At 46.1% G+C, this 17,500-nt stretch overlaps 1 protein-coding gene across 1 annotated transcript in view; it reads left to right on the forward strand.

Moving 5' to 3' along the window:
* The window catches only part of nbeaa (neurobeachin a), a 218,983-nt gene that overhangs the window by 146,586 nt on the left and 54,897 nt on the right, over nucleotides 1–17,500 (forward strand). The window contains exons 18-25 of the mRNA XM_063203099.1: nucleotides 1,853–1,961; nucleotides 4,469–4,550; nucleotides 6,747–6,870; nucleotides 8,933–9,125; nucleotides 10,662–10,983; nucleotides 11,287–12,356; nucleotides 14,210–14,427; nucleotides 15,617–15,770. Of these exons, the coding sequence (XP_063059169.1) occupies nucleotides 1,853–1,961; nucleotides 4,469–4,550; nucleotides 6,747–6,870; nucleotides 8,933–9,125; nucleotides 10,662–10,983; nucleotides 11,287–12,356; nucleotides 14,210–14,427; nucleotides 15,617–15,770 (2,272 nt within the window). The remainder of the gene's footprint in view (nucleotides 1–1,852; nucleotides 1,962–4,468; nucleotides 4,551–6,746; nucleotides 6,871–8,932; nucleotides 9,126–10,661; nucleotides 10,984–11,286; nucleotides 12,357–14,209; nucleotides 14,428–15,616; nucleotides 15,771–17,500) is intronic.

Genomic DNA, 17,500 nt, shown 5'->3' on the forward strand with positions numbered 1-17,500 from the left:
TGTCACGGCGTCTTTTTTCCCTCCCCCGCAAGGCCTGTCTTGTCCTATCCTGTCCTGTCCTGTCCCCTCAGACTGGGGGGAGAGGAGGCTGAGATTGCCTTGTCACCGCTTGGCTGTGATGAGATGGCTGACAGACAGTGCCATACCCTCACACTCCCGCCCGCCACCAATCCCTCCTCTCCCTCTTTGAGATCCTTTTGTTGTGTCTGTACGTGTATGTTCTTCTTCTGGTGGTGTGTGTGTGTGTGTGTGCGTGCGTGCATGCGCGCGTGTCTGTGTGTGCGTGCTCGCTTGTGCGTGTGCGTGTGTGTATACGCGAATGCTAACCTTAATATGTGTATGCGTGCCGTCCCCTTGAGGACTGGCGTGTCAGCTGTGATCATGTCAGACTGACACCACTTAATGTATTTGGCTCCATCTTATTGGGTGAGACTCATAGCTGTGATGTATCTATCTACCGTGAGCGAGGTCTACCACCACCAAACACAGACAACAGAGTGAACAGCCATTGGCCCTCCAGCGTTGTCTGTGTGCGAGTGCGAGTGCGTGTGTGTGTGTGTGTGTGTGTGTGTGTGTGTGTGTGTGTGTGTGTGTGTGTGTGTGTGTGTGTGTGTGTGTGTGTGTGTGTGTGTGTGTGTGTGTCTGTCTATCCACCAAATCCTTCTGTCTTTTCTTTGATTCTATGTTGTGTAGCTGTCTTCATTCCTGTATTCCTCTCTATCTCTCTTTTAACCTGTTTGTTTTTTGCCTTTTTGCTTTTGTTTTTCATCGGTTCTGTGTCTACTGCATTGGATATGTCTGTCTGACATCCTTCTCAGGCTGGTGCAATTTATCTGTCTGAGTTTTGACCATCGTCAGTATGAGATACGTACATACCATTCCTGACAGAGGAAGAGGGGAGTGATGTTTTCCCTCCTCCATTTGTCTGTTTCTCCACCTGTCTTTTCTCTCCTCTGTTTGTCTGTTTCTCTACCTGTCTTTTCCCTCCTCTGTTTGTCTGTTTCTCTACCTGTCTTTTCCCTCCTCTGTTTGTCTGTTTCTCCACCTGTCTGTGTCTCTGTCTCTCTGGTTAACATGGTCTTAGTCTCTTGTTCAGCGAGAAAGAGGTTAAGAAAGACATTGCGAGTTGTCAGGTTCTGCTATCATATACTGAACACGTTCTGAATCCCGTCTTGTTTGTTGTCTGTGAAGATTGCCATTCACTCAGGTCATGTTAGACAAAGTTGTTAAGTTGTACGCAAGTACATTTCTTCTTGCAGCTTACAAGAAGTTCTGTGTGTTCAGAAAAAAGGAAAAAAAAACAGAAACGCTGCGTGGATCCAGACCTTTTGACACGGGTGCTCTAACAGTGAGTGGGTAAAGTTGACATAAAAAAACAAAGAGCAGGAAACTGTGGCATTCCGTTTTCTTATTTTTTACTAGTTCAAAGGCAAATAGACTGCCCGACGCATTTCGACCTACACGGTCAAGTTCTGAGCGTCACTTTTGAACCCAGGAAAGCTGATGTTTCCGTTATTGAGGATCCCAATTAAAAACAGAAAAAGTGAAATCCTTAGCCAAGAGACTTCATCAGTCAATGTGGGAATTGGAGTTTTATCTCTGTTCCTTGAATTCTTTCTTGAGGAATTGAATTCTTGTTTCTTGAATTCCTTATCGTCTGCAGGTTAAGAGAGTCATCAGCAACTGGCATGAGGGTGATCAACTTGTCATATTGTGAATGCCTTCTGAATTCCTTACTGTCTTTCTAAACATTGTGTGCTTTTCCCAGGAAAAAAAGACATACTGTGATATTGGCATCTCTGAACTGTTATTGTTTCATGAGTTCCTTGTTGTGTGTGCTCGTGTGTGGCAGGAGGAAGGTGGAGATCATGCACACCCACAGCCTGTTCACGCTGCTGGGGGAGAGACTGATGATGCACACCAACACGGTCACCGTCACCACCTACAACACGCTATATGAGGTCAGTACACGCACGCGCGCGCACACACACACACACACACACACACACACACACACACACACACACACACACACACACACACACACACACACACACACACACACACACAGAGACAGACAGACAGACAGACAGACAGACACACACACAAACACACAGACACACAAACACACAGACACACACACACACATACACACACACACACACACACACACACACACACACACACACACACACACACACACACACACACACACACACACACACACACACACACACACACACACACCCTACATCACCCTCTATGATGTACACACACAAACCCATGGTCATACATTCATTACCTCTCCAGACTGCTGTGCATGTGCCCCGCTTAGAATCTGGGTCAAATGACCACCCAACCTCACCTCTCTGTCTTCCACTTATTTCCCATCATCTCTTCACTGTCCTGTCAATACGTGTAGACAAAATGTCTCCCTTGTGGATAGAAATAAAGACACTCATCCTAATCTAGGTCCAAAATGTTAACTCAACAAAACCTCCATGAGCAGCCGAGTCGTAGAGTAGTAAGCAATAAAGCAGGGCCAGCAGGAGGGTCACTTAATGACGGATGATGACTAACATCCACCTCCTCTCCCTTTCAGGAAAGGCTATTCCACTCTACACAAAGCCATGCGTCTGGTTCCAAGACATCATTGTATTTTGCTAGAAACACCATCATACTCATAGGACAAAATGATGAACCCTAAACGACTTATTTTGTGATAACTCAGTATTAAAACGACGTAGCATACACGCGTATGCGATACAGTAGGTGTGGGCATACGTATGTGTTTGACAGCACTTGTAAACATCCATCGCTGGTGCTCTCATCATACTCATGAACGACCATCCGGGTACTTTGCTCCTAAATGTGCGTTACGCCCCTTTATGGGTGAAAACAAACCGAATGTCTCATCAACTTACATGCTATCGGCTACCCTAAATGAACACAGTACATGCTTCAGTCACGGCTGTTTGGCAATATTATTTGAACAGCCGGCAACACAACACGTTTTCGGCATGTTGCGCGTGAACAACGCTAGTCTACAGGTCCTTATCTTTCGTTTATTAAACCCCAACACCACCAATTGACTTGCATTGCCTGTTTTCCCCCACAATTGAGCGTAACGCACATGGAAAACGTCATGCCGTTCATGAGTATAGAAGGCCATACGCATACCAAGCCTTCATACCATTTCCCCGTTTTTCAGAGGTAATGAAATGTCTAGGCCTTCACTAGTTGTAGTACTGTGTGGTATGTTTCTTCTACGGCTTGTACCGTGAGCTGTCAAGCAGCGACATATTCATTCAAGGCATTCACTGCTACTAGTGTGTTGTTGATTGATTCTGTAGAATTCTAAGAGCTTTGCCTGACTATCAACGGCAGCTGTCCTCATCTTAGAGAGGTCATAGGTATATTAAGTGTTTTCACACCACGTCTGAGTTTCTCTGACTTTCTCAGACATGAGGAAATACCGGGGGAAAAAAACAGAAATAGCAGGCCTTCTCTCTCTCAAAGACTATTTCACTTCCATCATTGTGTTTTGCTAGAAACATCGTCATATTTATGGGACAGAAAGATGAACCTTTAAGTTCATTCCTTTGTGATAATTCACAGCACCTTTGACTAATTTGTAGTATTCAGGTATATCTTATACAATAGGTGTGTGCATATTTGGAGCCAATTTGGATTGGATTGGATTGGAGCCAATTTTGGTCCCCTAGGTAGGGGAAATTCTTTCTCTGCATTTATCCCATTTGGACTAGTGAATCACATTGAAGTACACACACTAGTCCGTAGCAGTGGGCTGCCTGCTGAGCGGCGCCCGGGGAGCAATGTGGGGGTTAGGTGCCTTGCTCAAGGGCACTTCAGCTGTGGTTCGGTCGGGCACTGAACCGGGAACCCTTGGGTTGCCAACCCAGTGCTCTAACCACTGAGCCACGACTGCCCCATCACATCATTTGTAAACATCCATCTCTGGTGCCCTCATCATAGAAAGCCATATGCATACCAAGCCTTCATACCATTTCCCTTTTTCAGCCATGATAAAATGTCTAGGCTTTCACTAGTTGGAGTACTGTTTGGTATGTTTCTTCTACAGCTTGTACCGTGAGCGGTCAAGCAACAACATATTCATTCAATCTATGTACTGCTAGCGTGTTGTTGATTGACAAATAAATTCTGTAGAGCTTTGCCTGGCAATCAACTGTAGCCGTCTTCATCTTAGAGAGGTCATAGGCATTCCATTCCATGTCTTTTCACACAATATCTGAGTTTCTCACGAAATACCATGCTCTCTCTCTCTCTCTCTCTCTCTCTCTCTCTCTCTCTCTCTCTCTCTCTCTCTCTCTCTCTCTCTCTCTCTCTCTCTCTCTCTCTGACTGAGAATAAATGAGTGAAAATGCCCTCCTAATGCCTACATGTCGGACATGACAGATGTTTTTTTTCTTTTTCTTCTTTTTTTCAGATTCTCACGGAGCAGGTCTGCACACAAGTGGTACATAAGCCTCATCCAGAGCCGGACTCCAGTGTCAAGATACAGAACCCCAGTAAGTCACATCAGGTTACTTGTGGATATTTATGAAGCATGTTGAAAACAACAACAGCTGGTAGCAGTTAGACACAGATCTGTCAGTTTATGGGGGAATATATGTTACCCGAATTTTATTGTTGAAGGTAGAGGATGTCATTTTTTGAGTACTTTACGTCCAGAGTTTATACTGCCCAGTCTCACCACCGCCACCATCAACGTATAAAAAGTGTTCATTCTAAATATTCATTATTCATTACACTTTTCATACTTAAAGAGGTGGATTGTCTCCATGTCCACTATTATCAGTTTCCAGTAATAGACATCTTTAGCTGCAAAACTTACTTCACCGCACTTTCATCAGGCCAGTAAATATTAGGTACTCAGTAAATATTCATGCAAACATCAAATTTCATACTTGGCAACATAGTTGAAATGCCTACTCTGGGGTAGATTTCTCAAAGGCGAAGTAGCTAGTCGGTTAGCAACTTTGCAGAGTAGATACTATAAAAGTTGCTAACTCCTGTATCTCGAACGTTAGCACACAAAGTAACTACTGCTTGGAGTAATGTGCACTCTGAAGTAGGCCTAGTGGTGACTTTGAAAGTGAGGCGCCTCCTATCCATATCTTGACAGTGGAGTTGAAGTTAAGCTGGAGTAGATCCATTGAGTCCAGACATCACCTCAGCTACCCCAAGTAACACACAGCGCTAGTCTACTTCAGAGTGTGACTCCACCCATTAGCTAAACTTGTAGTACATATTTGACCACAAATGTGTCAATATATTTTAATCCTGTGGTGCAAAAGCGATGAAAATCAATCGACATGCACACAAAGTGATGATACAGCTGCGAGAGTGTTCAGAACACAAATTCACGTCATGTCATTTGTTCGTGAAAAAAAAACGTCATATCCTTGGAATCTGATGAATCCCACACTAATAATACTTTTAGCTGTATACCGATTGAATTGCGTCTCATTTCGATGTGTAATTTGTGAAATATTTAGATAAGAAAGTATTGGTTACTCCCGGAAATGCACTGGCTTACGTGTCAAGTACTTAAATGTTTTTGGTGCGAATTTCATTTCATAGCCTAGGGGTATTTACGCTTGCCTATCAATGGGAAGACGCGAGCCACGCGGGTTCGAAACCAGTGTGCAGCATGTTGACAACAACTCGTGAAATCGTGTTTTGGACCCTACAGTGTAACACATTTTACCTTGGCTGCACGTGTGTGTTGGTAATGCACAACATAAATTATCTATTTCTGTCAGATATTTCCAAGATTGTGGCACTGCAACCATGTGGATTCGAACCGGCGTGGCTTCTGTTTTCCCATTGGAATGCAAGCGTGAATACCACTAGGCTATGTAATGAAATCCGCGCAAAAATTTCTTAGGGATATGACACTTCAACAGACGATTTTCTGGGAGTAACCACAACTTTATTGTCCAAATATTTTACAAATTACACCTCGGAATGAAACAAAATCCAATCGATATGCGGATAATACTGCATTATTGGTGCGGACGGTGTCAGATTGTAATGCCACGGCCGTGTTTTTTCACAAAGAAATTACAAGGTGTGTTGTGGAGGAAACAGCGGAGTCACGTTGTCGTGACATCCAATCAAATGTGCTGGTGGTGGTTGTACACTATTGCTTTCTACTTCACGCACTGAATTTAGGAGGAAACAGCTGAATCATGACTCAGCAATCATGCTTATCTATTGTTGCTTCTTTGGTCACGCACTGCAATGCCAAGAAAGTAAGTAGCGGTGTGGACTCAGGAAAGTAGCCACACTACTTTGGGCTTACTGTGGGAATAGTAAGGTTTCGAGAAATGCACGGATTTTGCCTTGAAGTAAGTAGATAACTACAAAGTACATCTGTAGTTCAATGCTAACATTGCGGAAACGCACCCCTGGTCACAATCCTACTTTTAACAATTGTATTCACCTAAGATAGTTTGCTTTGTTTATGATGAATAATCTTAGCCTATGCATTTGTTAATGAACCTCTTTGTTCAGATGGGCCCATCTGCAAGCCTATTCACCTTTGCTCATAACACTACTAGGACATTACTGAAAGCCTCAACTAAAAAAGACTCGTCATTGTTACCATTTTCAAAAATCATGTTATAACAGAGGCTGTGCGCAAATAGTTATACTGTATATGCAAGTACTAAATAAATCAACTGTGTGTGTGTCCATAGTGATCCTGAAGGTGGTGGCCACTCTGCTGAAGAACTCCTCCCCCAGTGCAGAGCTCATGGAGGTCAGGAGGCTCTTCCTCTCCGACATGATCAAACTCTTCAGCAACAGCAGAGAGAACAGACGGTTTGTTATTCACCACGCACACGCACACGCACACGTACACACACACACACACACACACACACACACACACACACACACACACACACACACACACACACACACACACACACACACATACACACACACAGTCAGACAGTCAGACAGTTAGTTATTCACCACCATGCACGCACGCACACGCAAACACACATACACACACACACACGTGCGCGCACACACACAGTCACTCAAAGCCATCCAGTCAATACATTTTTATTTCTGACTATTGCAGAAGATCCCCCCCCAGCACACACACACGCACACACTCGCACACACACACACACACACGCACACACGCACACACAGGTGCGTGCACAAACACACACGCGCGCGCACACACACACGCAGACACACACACACACACACACACACACACACACACACACACACACACACACACACACACACACACACAGTCACTCAAAGCCATCCAGTCAATACATTTTTATTTCTGACTATTGCAGAAGATGGATATGCATAGCCTACACACATGCACACGATTGCTTGCACACACACACAAACACACACACACACACACACACACACACACACACACACACACACACACACACACACACACACGCACGCACACACACACACACATGCACACACACACACACACACACACACACACACACACACACACACACACACACACACACACACACACACACACACACACACACACACACACACTGTGTCTCTTTCTCTCCCACTTTCTCTCTCTCTCTCTCTCTCTCTCTCTCTCTCTCTCTCTCGTGCGCACTTACTCGCTGGCTTACATTCATACTGACGCACGCATACACACACACACACACACACACACACACACACACACACTCATGCCAGACACCCACTCTCACACACACTACATACACTGCACTCTTCTGCTTCTCTCTCTTGCGTCAGGCAGCAGGTTTCTCCGTCTGGCATGCCAGGTCTCCACACCGGGCATGTCTTACATGACCATTGGCAGAGACAGGCACATGAAGGGTATTTTTTTGGCCCACTGCTCAGCCTTGTCAAATGGGCTACTAGCTAGCTGTGTGTCTGACTGACTGGTTAGTGACTGCTCACAGCCTCTGTGGCAACTGGCGAATGGGAAAGCAGAGCCAAGGGAGTATTTATGTTCCCATTTGTTGAAGAGGTTGTGACAGCAATGTGTGTAGCTGGGTTTTGCCCCCTGACCAGCCTGTTTGGGTGGGCTGCTAGCTGGCTAACTGACTGGTTGGTTGCTGACGGTACCGTGCTACTGTGGCAACTGGCGCAGTAAGCTAAGAGGCGAATGGGAAATCAGCGGCAAGTGAATATTTACTATATTCCCATTTGTTGAAGAGGTAGCGACAGCAATGTGTGTAACTGGGTAGCCGGATAGCCCTGCCTGGCCTTTTTGGGTGGGCTGCTAGCTGGCTGGCTGACTGGTTGAGCACTGATGGCACCCTGCTACTGTCGTGGCAGCTAGCATAGCAAGTCCTAAATTGGAAAGCAGAGTCAGGTGGATATTAATATGTCCATTTGCTGAAGAGGTAGCAACAGCAATGTGTGTAACTGGGTAGCTGGGTAGCCCTGCCTGGGCTGTTTGGGTGGGCTGTTAGCTGGCTGGCTGACTGACTGGTTGGCTGACTGACTGGTTGGCTACTGACGATGGCTGACTGCTACCGCTGTGGCAGCTGGTGGGGGCTCAGAGGAGGAAGTAAAGGCGGGATGGGAAAGTAAAGCCAAGCAGATATGAATATGTCCATCTCTTGGAGAAATGGCAGCAGCAGCGTCTAGGCTGGGGTGAATGTTACAACCTGACTTACAAGGATGCTTACTAGGATGACATTTACAACGATGTGCATTTATCACTTTGTGGGACATGCTGTGATACTGATGTTTGTCAGATTTTAGTGTGCTAGAGTGTGAGTAAATTGAGTTTATTCCATGTATGCAGTTTGGAACGGGCATATTCAAGCAAGGATGTTGGTGATTTTCCATATTTCCTGTAATTGTGTATACTTTTTGTTTGCCATTTCCTGCTCTCCAGGTGTCTTCTGCAGTGCTCGGTGTGGCAGGACTGGATGTTCTCACTGGGCTACATCAACCCCAAGAACCCAGAGGAGCAGAAGATCACAGAGATGGTCTACAACATCTTCCGCATCCTGCTCTACCACGCCATCAAGTACGAGTGGGGCGGCTGGCGCGTCTGGGTGGACACCCTGTCCATCGCACACTCCAAGGTAAAAAGATCTAAGCCCGTAGCAAAAGGGGAGCAGAGTTGCTGGAACCCAGACTTTCTAGGGCACCAAACCCTCTCCATCGCCCACTACGGAGTACTGTAGACTTGCACTGTCCTCCTCTTTTGCTTTCTCTACTACATAATATCTTGGCATGTCAGGGGAAAATGTTGATTCATCCAAAAGAGTAAGGGGCAGAGTTTTGCGATGGTGCCATCCCCTTGAGGGTACTGCCCAGGACAATTGCCTGGTTGGCCCGCCCCACCGTATTGCCTAGGACTGCTCCACCTTAAGATTCTCCGAAGGTGATGGTATACAAAAAGTGGGAAACTGGAGATCTTTTGGAGATTTTAAAACAGTTCATCACTCGTACAAGGACATGATCAGTTTTAAATTTCAGAAGAATTTTAGTTGCCTACACCTTAACTGCTTTGCATATTCTGGCTTTTTTTCTCTTGTAGCCTATGCACGAACCATAGCCTATGCTCTTGTAGCCAATGCACGAACCAACACGAAACATCTCAAGTCCGTGCAGTCCCACCCACGCTCCTGAAGCCATTATTTTCACCACTTAACTGTTGTCGAGAGGTTCTCCTGACATGTGTGCAGCAAGTGTTGTCACTTTTTCACCAATTAGGATGGTAGGCACTTGGTAGAACATGCTATTAGCACATCTTTCCAGGGGAAAAAGTCCTGTTAAACCTACCTACACAAATTCCCTACCCACACAATGTGAGCGAAGTCACACACCACTAGACACCCTATTAAATGCTGTAGAAAGTGTGTGTGCGAATGCGTGTGCCTGTGCGTGAGTCTTTGCCTGTGTATAGTGACCTTAAGATATTGTATACATTTGTAGCTGTGTCTAATCTTTTTCAACACTTAAATATAACTAGTGCAGTGCAGGGCATACAGTACCTACTAAATACTTTGATTTGTTTGGAATGGATCATATCCTCACCTCTTCTTCATGCTTTTATTTAGTCATCAAGCACATTCATCTGCCTTGCTATACACCTTAACTTACCTTCATCTACGGCACAAGCAGGGCCCTTAATGAACTTTTTTACCCACCAGCTAAAGCAGCTAGTAGATGTTAATCCTACTGTCCAAACATACACTCACTAATGGGTCCAAGTGGCTAGTGAATTGGTATTTTCTACCATCCAAGCTGAAATTTCACCAGCGTTTGGCTGGTTGGCTGGTATTAATTCAGAGCGCTGGGCAAAAGGCCCTTGAGGAATACACTAGAAGATGCATTTTGTGTCTTCATACTTCTTTTTATCGAGGTCATTAATCAGCTATGCTATACACACTGTCTTGCCTTGATATACAGCATGAGGCCCATGCGAAGTACCTTGGCAGAAAGATGTTCATTTAATTTCGCCCACCAATGAATAAACAAAGAAAAACACTCTCCTCTCCTCTCCTCTCCTCTCCTCTCCTCTCCTCTCCTCTCCTCTCCTTTCCTCTCCTCTCCTCTCCTCTCCTCTCTCCTCTCCTCTCCTCTCTTATCTCTTCTCCTCTCCTCTCCTCTAGGTAACCTACGAGGCCCATAAAGAGTACCTGGCCAAGATGTACGAGGAGTACCAACGCCAGGAGGAGGAGAACATCAAGAAAGGCAAGAAGGGCTCCGTGAGCACCATCTCCGGCCTGTCCGCCGCTCCCGCCACCTCCGCTGGCGGCGTGCCTGGCGCCGTCACCGTCGTCAACGGCAGCATCGAGATCCGCGAGCTGGACGACACGTCGCAGACCCAGACGCCCGAGAGCGAGGCCGACTACGGCGAAGGCGCGGTGGTGGAGGGCCGCAACCTGCTGGCCGAGTGCCACAAGGGGCCTGAGGGCACAGCGGCCGTGCCAGGTAGGGCAGGCAGGGGTGTCATACAGGGGGTGTCATAAAGTGTGACTGAGTCATCAGGGCCCCAGTGGGATTTGTATTGGGATGCATATGCATATGTAGAGGCGAGGAGTATACTGTATGTGTCTGTATGTTGATGACGTACAGAATATGTAAATGGTGTCTATGTATGTATTATGTATAGATGTGAGTCAGAAATGATCTGTCTTATTCTGAACCTGAAATTGACCTGTCTGATGTGAAACCAATATCTGAATGTGAAGATAAAGATGCTAATCCAAGTTCTTTGCTTATTCCCACCCCTAGTGCCAGGAGAGGCAGTGGTGTCCTCCGTTGCGGCCGTGGTAGCCGGGGCAGCCGCAGCAGCGGCGGCGGGCGCAGGTGGTGCCGGAGTTCCCGCCGGGGTACGGGTGGAGGTCCACGATCTGCTGGTGGACATCAAGGCCGAGAAGGTGGAGGCCACGGAGGTGAAGCTGGACGACCTGGATCTCTCCCCGGAGGTGCTGGGCGTCGGAGGGGTCGGCATCACGGGTGTAGGCAGCGGTGTGGGTGTGGGCGTGGGTGGTGGTGGTGGTGTGGAGAACGGGCCTTTGGTGGAAGTGGACTCCCTCCTGGACTCCAACTACTGTGCCAGCATCCACAAGCTGAACGGCACGCTGGCGCCCAAGGAGCTGGCGGGCATCAACAACGGCGGCACGGGCATTGGCACCGGTGGCACCGGACACCTGGACGACGGCTCCAACCTGGGCCCGCTGATCACGCTGGCCGACGAGAAGGACATGCCGAGCGTGCCCAGCAACAACGGCTTCCTGTTCCCCAAGAGCGACGAGAAGCTGCTGCCCTCGCTGGCCTCGCCCAGCCCCGACCCCCTGGTCCTGGTGGGTGCCGAACAGCCCACCGGAGCACCGTCCTCCTCCTCCTCCGTCTCCTCCTCCGTACTGCAGACCACCACCAGCGCCAGCGAGGACCTGAGCCTGCTGGCGCATATGACCACCTGCGGGTCGGACTTGGCCCAGGCAGCAGCGACGGCGTCCGCAGCAGGAACATCAGGAGCAGGGGCGACGGCGACGACCCCCGGGGCTGGTGCCGGTTCAGGGCTGCCGGAAGACGTGCCGTTCAAGATGCAGAACGCGCTGGTGGACATCAGCACCCTGGCGGAGGCGGAGGCCAACGCGGCGGCCCGCAGCCTGGAGTGCGGCGAGGGGGCCGAGGGCGGCACCTCGTCCTCCTCGGTGGCGGCGGGAGGGCTGGACGGTGGCGACGCGGCGGGGAAGACGGCAGCCGGGGACGCCGCCAGCACCACCTCGGACACGGAGAGGTCCGACGACGGCAAGGACAAGGAGATGAAGAAGATTCAGACCACCGCCACCACACAGGTGAGACAGGCGTTGTTTTGCAGTGAAACCCTTTAGGAGTTCTGTTGTCAAGTCAATACAGGTCCTGTAAATGTAGTGGACATTTACTACATTGTAAGCATATGATGAAGTTGTGTTGTTTACATGGGGAGTTGGCATGAGCTCGCACTAATAAACGTCATCAGTTTAGAATTCATGACGCAGACATTCTCGTCCATAATGTGATAGTGGTATTTTAATAGAATAATACTCTAGATGTATTTTATGCATCATGCATAGACGTAAATAAAACTCACCTCACCTCACCTTTCCTCTCTTGTGCCACCCTTTAGATTAAGCATGGGTGTTTGCGTTTATATCTCTCCCCTGCCACTGCATACTGTAGACTATGCATTGGCATTAACAATTGGCAATATCTCTCTTCCCTCCCATGTGTAGCAGAGGGTTGTCACACTCATTTCGAGGTTCAGAGGCCACATGTAGTCCATTTGATCTCAAGTGGGCAGGACCAGTAGTGCAAAATATTGCACATTTCTGCTTCATGTTATTGAATTGAATCTGCTCAATTATTGAAAACCTGAAATCTCAGACACCTCCAGCACTTTTGCAATGGCCTAGAGATTTGCTTCTTCTCTGACATTCTTGTTTTCATTCTCTGGAAGTCAAACCATCTGACTGGCCGCATCCGACATCCAGGCTTTATATTTGATACTCCTGGTGTAGGCTTAGCAAGGGCATCTACGCATATGTCTCTCTCTCTACTGCCACTGTGTACTGTGTAGGTCATGCACTGGCAATAACATGCATCTCTCCCCCTGTCACTAATAGGGCTTTCAGGCCGACCAGAACGGAGCTGGAGCCGGTGCCCGCACCAGTTACGTTCAGCACTAAAGTGCTCATCTGCGAACCGCCCGTGTTCATACCGGGCTCTGAACTTTTCCCGCACGTGACTGCGTTACCCGGATGAACCTGCTGACGGGCACGCGGTCGTCACGGTTCGCGGAGAAAAACCTAGTATTTTGCGGTTCGCATTGCGAACCAACTTTCTGGTTCGCGAACGCAAATATCTGTGGCGTGAACACGACGGCCGGTTCGCGATTAGGTGCGGGAACGGGCTCCAGCACGGTTCTCAGTCGGCCTGAACGCGCTATATGTGCCATACACCAGTGCTTCTTAACATTTTTTTCTTAACGCACCCCCTTTCCTGTGCCGAAGACAAGCCGTGCACCCCCAACCTAAACTTCTACATGTGTATACGTACTAAAAAAGATTTTAAGTGATTAATTGCAGTGATTCTTGTTTGGGACATTAATCAATACCTTAATTACTTTAAATGGTTTTAATTTTGTCTTAAATTGGCCTAAATATAATGTTCCAAGCTGAGTTTTGGTTGCAACCTCAACACAATCAAAATCCTGCGCACACCCTGAAATCTCTGGTGCACCCCCAGGGTGTGCCCGCACCCCAGGTTAAGAACCACTACCATACACCATGCATCTGTAATAACATGTATTGTATCTCTCTCCCCTGCCACTGTGTATCATAGGCCATGCATGGACAATAACATGTATTGTATAAGAATTCATTTTTATCTTCTGCTATTCAGCTGCTAAATTCCACTAGGAAGCATAGATAGCCATGAGTTGTATGTTTAGCTATTTTAAGCCCTACTCTGTAGATCTTTCTTTTAGATTACTCATTTATCTTAACCCCTCCACCTTTTTATGCGTTTTTAACGGCTATTTATGTCTGTTAAATGTTAATGTGGGTGTGTGTGTGTGTGCGGGTGTGAGAGGTGTACCACCACTGCAAAACAATTGCCCATACTGGGACAAATAAAGGCTACTACTACTACTACTGTATCTCTTCCATAGGCCATGCATGGCCGCTCCGCCAGCCAGATGGAGCGAGACCTGCGTGTGGACCTGGGCTTCAGGGGAATGCCCATGACGGAGGAGCAGCGCCGGCAGTTCAGCCCGGGGCCCCGCACCACCATGTTCCGTATCCCAGAGTTCAAGTGGTCGCCCATGCACCAGCGCCTGCTCACAGACCTGCTCTTCGCCCTGGAGACGGACGTTCATGCCTGGAGGAGGTGAGGATGGCGATGGGGTGGGGGGGGTGGGCCAATACCATAGGGGGTTCTGGGGCAGTTGGGTGCTATTATTGAGCATTCAAGAATGTGATTTTTTTTTTTACTGATTAATTATGAATTACAGTTATTCTGAACCAAAAATGTATTTTCTTGCTTACTTGGCCTTTGCTAATCACAGCCCTGACATTGGTTATTAGTCAGCGGTATTAATTTCCCGTTTAATTATTTTTCCTAACTGAGATTGATTGCTCCTTTTTTCGGACGTTCTAACTGTATAATATCTCTTCAATTATAATTTATACCTTCTGATCTGATTCTCTGTGTGATACTGCAATTCGTCACCAAATGAAGCCCACAAAGGCTTATAAAAATGTAATCGTTACCATACCATTCATAGTGGTCTAGGGAGTTTCTTTGTGCTGGTACAATTATTTGGATGGAGTTCTGGCATGGATACACAAATGAACTGTGCCACAATGCCATGATGTATTCCAACTGTGACCTAAAATCTAAGCTAAAACCTAAACCTTAAGTGTTTTGTATCAATGAGATGTCTGTAGTGATATAATTACCCTGACCGTGCCACTACCCATAAAAACTGATGAAAGAATCGCTCCATTGCTCTGCCACTAAAAGAAGTGAAAATCGAAGGCTTATCGATTGGGTCTAAGACATCATTCTACCACAGATACTGGAATAATTACAATTTAATGACTGAGTCTGAGTTATTAGAGCATTTAGTGAGTGGCTCCTAATCAAATTTATGTTGTCAAATTATTGTGTAAAATAGAGCACACTACTACAGCATCCTTGAAATGCTTATAACACACATGCGTTATTCTTTGTATTTACTTAGTCATTTGTAAGAATGGTATTTAAATTTAAAGTACCGGTAGCTTGTATGTTCACCATTCATATCCACAACGTGTTTTAAATTATGGTGCCCTGCCGTGCTCTGCCGTTGCACTGGGTTACCTGGGATCGACTCCGCCCCTGGTCATTTTGCCAATCCTTCCCCATCTCTCTCTCCCCACTCATTTCCTATCTCTCCTCCACTGTCCTTTCAAAAACAAAGACAAAAAAGCCCTTAAAAAAACAATTGTCAAGTGGGACAATTTGTGAAATCTATCACAGTTGAACACTTTCTGCTCTGTTCTGACAACGTTTTCTTGTGGTTCTCCCTCCACAGTCATTCCACCAAGTCTGTGATGGACTTTGTGAACAGCAACGAGAACATCATCTTTGTGCACAACACCATCCACCTGATCTCTCAGATGGTGGACAACATCATCATTGCCTGTGGGGGCATCCTGCCTCTGCTCTCTGCTGCCACCTCGCCCTCAGTAAGTCATGGCTCACTATCGCCCCCTGCAGGATGGAGGGCCAACTCGCTGTAGCCAAAGGCTTTTGTGGGATGAGCTAAGAAATAAATTTTGGGTGTTTTTCATCTGGATAAATAAATAATCGTCAACCTGTGCTGCTCGAATAGGGACTAGGTCTGCACAAGAAACACTCAACCAAATACGGCTTTGTCTACGTTTATTCACTTTTATTGATATAACTAATAAATTATATTTTACCTAATTCACATACGATTGTGTGATGCACATTGAGAAAGTTCTACTGCAATTTCCTTTTTTACACTCTTTTAAATAATTTGCGTTTATATCTTTCTTTATTTTAACCATGTGCTCCAGTCTAAGTTAATCAATGCCACCACAAATAAGGGTGTATAAATCATAAAACACTATATGAATAACTATATAAATAAACAATAATGTAATCATAAACCATAAAACACTATATAAATACCGGTAATATATTATACAGGTATATATTGTACCGGTATATGATTAAACAGTAATATAAATAGTTAATACAACTTGTGTAGTGGCATTGCATTATCCATGATTGGAACACACATCCTGGCATTCTCTCTTCAGTTAATCAAACTTAAGTTGACTCACAACTCTGAACCTGTAGTCCTCTATGGGGAGACGGTTATAACATGTGCTGGTCTGCTTTTAACACCTATCCTTTTCTTCTTTTGTTCTTTTTTCCTTGTGTGTATATTCCTCCGTTTGCTGTCTTCTCTCGTCCCCCTTTGTCTCTTTTTGTCTCGTGCATGTACAGAGTTCTAAGGTTAGTGCGAACGCTGTAAGTTCCAATTTCTTTACCTTTTTACCTTTACATTTTCCTTTCAATTACCCTGGTTGCTTGTGTTTTGCTGTCATTGCTTTCATCCTGCAAAAACTAATATTAACATTTTATACTTACCTTTGTAGTTGACAGTGCAGTTCTTACTATAATGTGTTTTTACTACTATGCTTGTAGTTTTTTCTTCGCTCCTTTACATATGTGTTGTTTCCCATTGTGAATTTACTCACACACATACTGTTTACCCCTTGCTCATATCTTTTTCATGTCTGACTGCAGCAATGTACTAGGGTGAAAGAGTATTTTTTTACAAGCCCATTCAACCTCCAAACAGTGAATTTCTTTGAATTTTAATCCAGCGTGCAGGAACATTCCATGTGCTACCTGCTAATGTTGTTGATCCTTCTAAGATCCATAATGTGGCTATCAATTGAACCACTGACCAGGGACATTCATAAACAAGTACCCACAAATCCCATAAAGCTAAGCAGGCTGACCCACATGTACTATATGGTGTTTGTGCAGCAATAGAAATTCAAATAAACAAAGGGCCAGGCCACATATGTTAGATAGTGTGCCGTGACTAAGATAGTGTGCCGGTACTCAGGACACTTATGCCTCTTGTCAACTTGTGCTTTTCTGGTAGGCTTACAGCTCGACACAGGCTGTCACTTTTTGCTTTACGATTGAGCTGTGTCGTGCCTGTTTGAAAAGCAAAATCGCGGCTGTGTTCTGTGTCAAGCTGTAGGCCTACCAGAGAAACGACACTGGAAAAGAGGCAATAGTGGATCTCAATTTTATTGAGAATATTATGAGCCATATTCAATTATATTTTTAGAGTGAGCGTTGAGTCACTACAAACTGCACCACAGCCTGAGCTTTCATATGTAAGGCTACAGTAAACAGAAACGTCCAT

Source organism: Engraulis encrasicolus, chromosome 7 (assembly GCF_034702125.1).
Source record: "Engraulis encrasicolus isolate BLACKSEA-1 chromosome 7, IST_EnEncr_1.0, whole genome shotgun sequence".
NCBI classification, from domain to species: Eukaryota; Metazoa; Chordata; class Actinopteri; order Clupeiformes; family Engraulidae; genus Engraulis; species Engraulis encrasicolus.